General features: G+C 38.6%; 1 protein-coding gene across 1 annotated transcript; it reads left to right on the forward strand.

Moving 5' to 3' along the window:
• Positions 1–1915: 1915 nt before the first annotated feature.
• LOC111889160 (uncharacterized mitochondrial protein AtMg00820-like) lies at positions 1916–2473 on the forward strand. Its single transcript, XM_023885302.1, has 2 exons — positions 1916–2167; positions 2288–2473. The coding sequence occupies exons 1-2, from the start codon at positions 1916–1918 to the stop codon at positions 2471–2473; spliced, it is 438 nt and encodes a 145-aa protein (XP_023741070.1).
• Positions 2474–6711: the final 4238 nt, after the last annotated feature.

The raw sequence follows: 6711 nt of genomic DNA on the forward strand, positions 1-6711 counted from the left end.
GGTTTCTGAGAAACCCAATCATCCTCACTCTCAACCAAAGATAAATCCTATCAAGGATGTTAAAGGGAATGGAAAACTCGTCTCAGATTATGAAGTTTGGACAAAGAAGACGACTACAAACTGATTCAATCAAAGCGAATAACAAAATAAGGGTTTTCACCACTAAAAGGAAAGAGGAAACACTATAATAAAATGAATGTTCATGCTTGATGTTTCTATCTCTTTTCCATGTTCTGTAAAAGGCTCACCATGACCCAAACAACATTGGGTTCCTAAATCTGCTTAATTATTGCAGGTTATTAGTGACGAGAGGTTTGATGACGAATGGTATATTGATAGTGGCTTCTCGCGTCACATGATATGGAGGAAGGAAGAGCTGAGGGAGTTACATGCTCTCAAAGACGGTGGATGTGTCAAGTATGGAAACAACTCTTATGGCACAATAAAAGGCTATGGCATGATCACAAATGGGGATTTCTCAATCTGTAAAGTTGCCTATGTGGACGGATTACAAAACAACCTGATCAGTGTTTTGCAATTGGTTGTGGTAACTGACATGAAGGTTTCGTTCAATGATGAAGGATCCGAGATCATAGAGAAGAAAACAAAAACGGTTCTATTGAAGTCATAATGAAAAGGAGAGATGTATCCATTAAATCTAAATCCAATACGAGGCAAGCCTTTTGTTTGCTTGTTAACAAAGGCTCATTCTGATGATACCTTGTTATGGCACAGAAGACTCTCGCACCTTAACTTTAAAGATATCAACAAACACGTTCTTGGTGATCATGTGCGAGGTCTTCCCCTCTTGAAGTTTGATAAGGATCATCTATGCGTTGCAAGTGAAATAGGGAAGCATAGCATGAAGAGCCATCCAAATCTTGTGAACACAAAGATTAATGAACCTCTTGAACTGTTGCACATCGATCTTTGTGGTCCTTCGGCAATTGAGAGTGTCAGTGGTAGTAGGTACATCCCTGTTATTGTCGATGATATTTCACGATTCACTTGGGTATATTTTCTTAAATAGAAATCAGAGGCGACTCCTAAACTCAAGAACTTTATAAAATAAGTAGAGCTTCAATTAAGAAAGGTGGTCAGAAATGTTAGAGGCGACAATAGATTGGAATTCAAGAACAAGGATTTTGAAAAATTTCTAGCCGAAAAGGGAGTCACACTCAACTTCTTTGCTCCATATACTCCACAACAAAATGTGTTAGTTGAAAGGCAAAATCGTTTGCTAAGTGAGGTTGCTCAAACCATGCTTAGCTTCGCTTCTCTTCCTCTGTATTTCTGGTTCGATGCTATTGTTGTTGCTTGCTATACCCAGAACCGATCCTTTCTCAATAAGCGATTTTCTATTACTCCATATGAAATTCTTAATAATCGCAAACCTAACGTCAAGTTTTTCCATATCTTCGGTTCTAGATGTATCATCTTCAATTCCAAAGAGAACCGAAACAAGTTTGATGTGAAAGCTGACGAAGGGATTTTCTTGGGGTACTCTCTATCCTCCAAGGCATATGGGGTTCTCAACAAAAGATCGAAAAAGATAGAAGAAACCTATTATGTCACATTTGATGACAATTACATGAAGAAATTTCAATCAAGCGAAGATCCAATGGAGGAAATCTTTCCAAAGACAGGTCAGGTCACAGTACTGGTATCCAATCTGTTTGAAGACTACATGTTGCTCTTTGATGAACCAGAAAAGCCCATCAAATATGAATCAAAGTCAGTCGATAATAAAATTGATGATTTAAAGAAGATAATCGATGACGCTGCAAAAGAAATGGAAAGCAAACCTTCATGATCAAGCGAACTTCCAAAAGAAAGCACTCCATTGCAGGGGGAGGGTTCATCTTCAGCAAATAAATCCGCTTCACCTTTCCAGGGGGAGAACCCATCTCCAACCATGACTGAAAAAAGTCCATTAGAGGGGGATCCTTCTGAACCTATTACTGAACCCATGTCATCATTCAAGGGGGAGAGTTATTATACGAATGCGAATGTCGATGATGATCAATCAAAATTTGAAGAAGAAGTAGATGCCGAACTGGATCCTAGCTACAATCCAAAATACCCTCCACTCACTAAATGGACAAGAGATCTTCCGAAAACACATGTGATTGGTGAATCATCTATGGAAGTCCTTACACGCTCTCAAGTTAAAGCCAAGTGAACTGCTTTATTCTCTCAAGTGGAATATTGCATGTTTAATTCGTTCGTATCCAAGTTAGAACCGAAAACAGTTGGTACTGCACTTGATCACTCTGATTGGGTTCAGGATATGCAAGACAAACTCAATGAGTTCAAACGAAACAAGGTTTGGAGATTGATTCCCACACCACCAGATGCATCTGTGGTAGATCAAAAATGGGTGTTTCGCAACAAGATGGATAAACAAGGCAACGTCATAAGGAACAAAGCGAGACTTGTGGTGACAGGATATTATCAGTGCAGATTTTTCTGACATACGCAGCGCATAAGAATTTTGAAGTTTTTCAAATGGACGTCAAGTGTGCTTTCCTAAATGGGGAGTTGGAAGAAACTGTATATGTTTAACAACCACCAGGTTTCGTGAATGAGAAATATCCTGATCAATTCTACATTCTGGACAAGGCAGTTTACGATCTAAAGCAAGCTCCAAGAGCCTAATATGAAACTTTAACTCGCTTTCTAAAAATGTCTAAATTCAAACAAGGTTCGGTTGACCCAACCTTCTTTCTCAAGAAAGAGGGCGACCGCCTTATGATAGTCTAACTTTATATCAATGATATCATCTTCAGTTCCACGAATCCCAGTTTAACAACTGAATTCCGAAAATTGATGGAGACTAAGTTTGAGATGAGCTAAATGGGTCCAATTAACTTTTTCCTTGGCCTGAACATAAGACAGGGACCAAAAGGTATCATTATCAACCAGGAGGCTTACACAAAGACATTGCTGACAAAATTTGGCATGATGGGAGACTCAAACGTGAAGGTTCCAATGGCATTCGGAATGAAGCTAACACCATCTCTGGAAAAACCGGCTGCTGAGATGACTCTGTATCATCAAATGATAAGGTCACTAATGTATCTTACAGCTAGTAGACCATTTATCATGTTTTCTGTTTGCTATTGTGCCAGGTTCCAAGCCAATCCACGTGAACCTCACATGGTGGCTATTAACAACATCCTCAAATATTTGAAGCGAACCTCATCTCTCGTAATATGGTATCCCGCTAAATCAGGTTTCTTCGTTCTAGCATTCTCCAATGTTGATCTTGGAGGATGTGTTCTAGACCGAAAGAGCACAACTGGAGGTTATCAATTTCTTGATTGTAAACTCGTCAGTTGCCAGTCCAAGTAACAAACATGTGTATCCCTATCCACTACCGAAGCTGAATATATAGTTGCAGCATCTTGTACCTCACAGGTCGTCTGGATACAAAGCCAACTAAGAGATTATGGCCTGAATACGAAGAAAATTCACCTATACGGTGATTTAGAAAGCACAATCCATATTTGTCACAACCCAGTGCAACATTCCAAGACGAAACACATTGCACTAAGATATCACTTTATCAAGGATCACGTAGAAGATGGTAATGTTGAAGTTCACTTTGTTCGATCCGCTGATCAATTGGATGACATATTCACGAAATCCTTACCTGAAGCAACCTCCAATAGAATACTTCAAGGCTTGGAAATGATGGAAGCTGAATCAGTACCGAGACCATCTTCGCTTCCTTAAGTATATCTTTTGCTTTCAGCTCTTAAAATCATGACAAGCGAAATAGAGTGAACGCTCGGTCTATTTCGGTTCCGAATTTTTCGGGCACCGAATTGTACCGAACGCTCGGTATAATTTCACCTCATCCATCAAAGGTGAACGTTCGGTTGAAACTTGATGTATACTTTTTCTATATTTTTCTACTTTTTGCTTTTGTTTCTTTTTCAGAATATTTAAAAATACAAAAATATTTTCCCTTTTTGTTTTTATTTCTTTTTCAGAAATTTTGAAAATACAAAAATATTTTGTTTTATTTGTTTCAACTAGATTCTCACATAGTTGTTGCTTGCCTCAACAATGAATCATGGGGAAGGTATATACTCTTACTCTGTATACTAGCTAACTGTCCCTAGAAGCATGCTGTTGTATGTTGTCCAAAGCCTCAACAACTCTATAGTGAAGCCTTACTGATTCGACATATACAAATCGTTTCTTCTTAATCAGGCTACTAAAATCACTTAATTTATCAGCTGCCTTACTCTTGTCACATTGAGTTAAGAGTTTTCTGCTTGGTCACTTATATATAGCAGAGGTACTTTCGGTTATTTTCCCATCTCACAATTCTTCTCCATTATCTTCGATTCCATAAAAGTAACCCTTGAGACTATCAGATTGTACCACTGAGGTTTATGGTTACACAACATCTATGTTAATGATCTTAGTTTCATTTCACCATGATCTAATTGAAACCCACAATCCAATACCTTTAATGAATTGACAGTGAACAATTTAATGTTCTACTTTTTCACCCATGTACTAACGAAACCACTCACATGGAAGGTACCAGGAAATCTACTTTGTTTTTGTGACATCTTTATGAAATATTCCAACACAAGGATACTTATACCCAAAAGATCAAGTTTTAGTTTTTTTTTTTTTTTTTTTTTTTTTTTTTTTTTTTTTTTTTTTTTTTGAGATTTCTATAATAATCACCAAGTCACTGAAAAATGAACAAACCTACTTGATGTTTTTGGCTTTACTGGCCACACAAGTACTTCACTCAACTTTCGGTCTTATATCAAGTTCTATAGTTCAGTTGAAGCGAAAGCCACCCTTATAGCCTAATTTTGAAAAGATGCCTTTCATTGCTTCTTAATAAGCATTTGATCGTACTTCAACGGGAAACCACATAGACACTTCTAAGTCTCTCTTGACTTTGAAGGAAGAGATTCGTGCCCGGGATCATCCGTTCTATGTCTCTCATGACATCACTAAAATCCCTAATAAATAATTTGCTTTATTTCTTTTTCATTAGCACACTCTTGGACAAAGATGTTTATGATTTTCCAAAAGTCTTATTTGTGGCATTAATGGTAATTTCCAGTTCTGTAGTTTCGCTTCTAATTCACTGGTAGTCTAATATGTTAAAAGGCGAAAGGAGCTCGGTCTATTTCTTTGGACTATGAAGTGGAGGCGGATTCATTTCTTTGAGAGGAAGTTGAAACACTTAAATAATATGAAGAGACGCTGAATGGATAAGTTTTAAATAAAGACATGTGAAATATGGAACGTCACCTATCGTCATGCCGACTAACACGCTTTTCAGGGGTAACAGTTGTCAAATCATGTCCAATCAGGCGTTGTTTCCAAAAATCTCGCCTACGTGATCAGTATAGATTTTCTCTCTGATGAATCGTCTTCGGTTCAAGAACACACCGCTCAATCTCTCTCCTCACGATCAAACCTAACCAAAACCTAATCATCGACTTGACTCTGTTCAAGTTTGATTATTTTATGCTCCAGATCATCAAATGCCTCAAGTACTCGCCACTAGTACATGCTCTTTCCAAATTTGAATGTGTGTTGATATCTCTCCTATCTCAAGTTTATTCTTCTACAAAGTACATCAAGGTTGAGAAGCATATTATGTTCGAGATTTTCAATAAGAAGACGTTCATCTCGAAAATTAGGCTTTGCTCTCTTTTACGGCTAACTTATGTGGACTCAATGGTGAACCTGGACTCGATTACGACTGCACAGATCTTCGAGATGTTCTACAACATGGGGTATAATGATCTTCTCTCCACCATTACCAAGGTCAAGAAATCTTTCCTACCTCCTCTATGGAATGGGTTGTTTACCCTTCTTTTTAAGGGTTTTTCTAAGTGAATGGTTGGATCCGATTATGCTAGCAAAGATTTTATGACCATTATCTATGATCTGTACCGTGGCATAAATCTCTATTATGGGTCTATTCTCTGGACTCAATTCAAACCTTGAATTCGTCATCTCGGCACACTGAGATTTCATGTGGGAGATTCTAGACCATCGTTACCCAAAGGGCTATGGGGAAATTTCAAGTCCGATTCATGGCGGATTCATTGTTGTATTCGATTGCTACTTTCCACACCATAAAGATCATCATGGCTGATTTTTCCAGGCTTACATTCATCGGTTCCATCCCTAAAACGATGCACATGTGTGTTTCTGCTGCTAGTATCCTCATTACAGAATACAAGAAATTACCTTTTTCGTGTCCAAGGGAACTCACTTCCGAGATGCAACGTTCCCTCGACGAGGCTGACAAGAAAAAGAAATGAGGTAAGAAAGGGGACAAAAAGAAGGATGTTCATGAGGGTCCATCCTCTAAACTTATCACTCCCAAGAAGCGAAAGGGTCAAACTGCTGAACCTTCGGCTCCTAAGAAGCGAAAGCAGTGGAAGATGACTCTCAAGCTGAAAGTGTCCTCCTCAAGCAACTCTGATTATGTGCCTTCGGAGCATCCTGTAGAAGAGTCAAGCGAAAGCGAAGGTGATAGACAAACGAAACTTTCTAAAGGTTCGCCTCGTGGAGATTCGCCTCCACCTTCACTAGATCATGAGGTACATGTTACTGAAACCATTCCATCTCTACCTCGCTCTTCTGTTCTTATCTCGATAGCTCCTTGTCCTCCTCCAATGTTGACTCAATCACCTACTTCATTACCATTACCAC

This window comes from Lactuca sativa, chromosome 4 (genome assembly GCF_002870075.4).
Source record: "Lactuca sativa cultivar Salinas chromosome 4, Lsat_Salinas_v11, whole genome shotgun sequence".
Taxonomy (NCBI): domain Eukaryota; kingdom Viridiplantae; phylum Streptophyta; class Magnoliopsida; order Asterales; family Asteraceae; genus Lactuca; species Lactuca sativa.

Coding starts and splice junctions, on each gene's coding strand:
- LOC111889160 (XM_023885302.1), top strand. CDS start 1,916: ATGACTGAAAAAAGTCCATTAGAGGGGGATCCTTCTGAACCTATTACT. Junction 2,168..2,287: donor AAGTCCTTACACGCTCTCAA/GTTAAAGCCAAG, acceptor GATTGGGTTCAG/GATATGCAAGACAAACTCAA.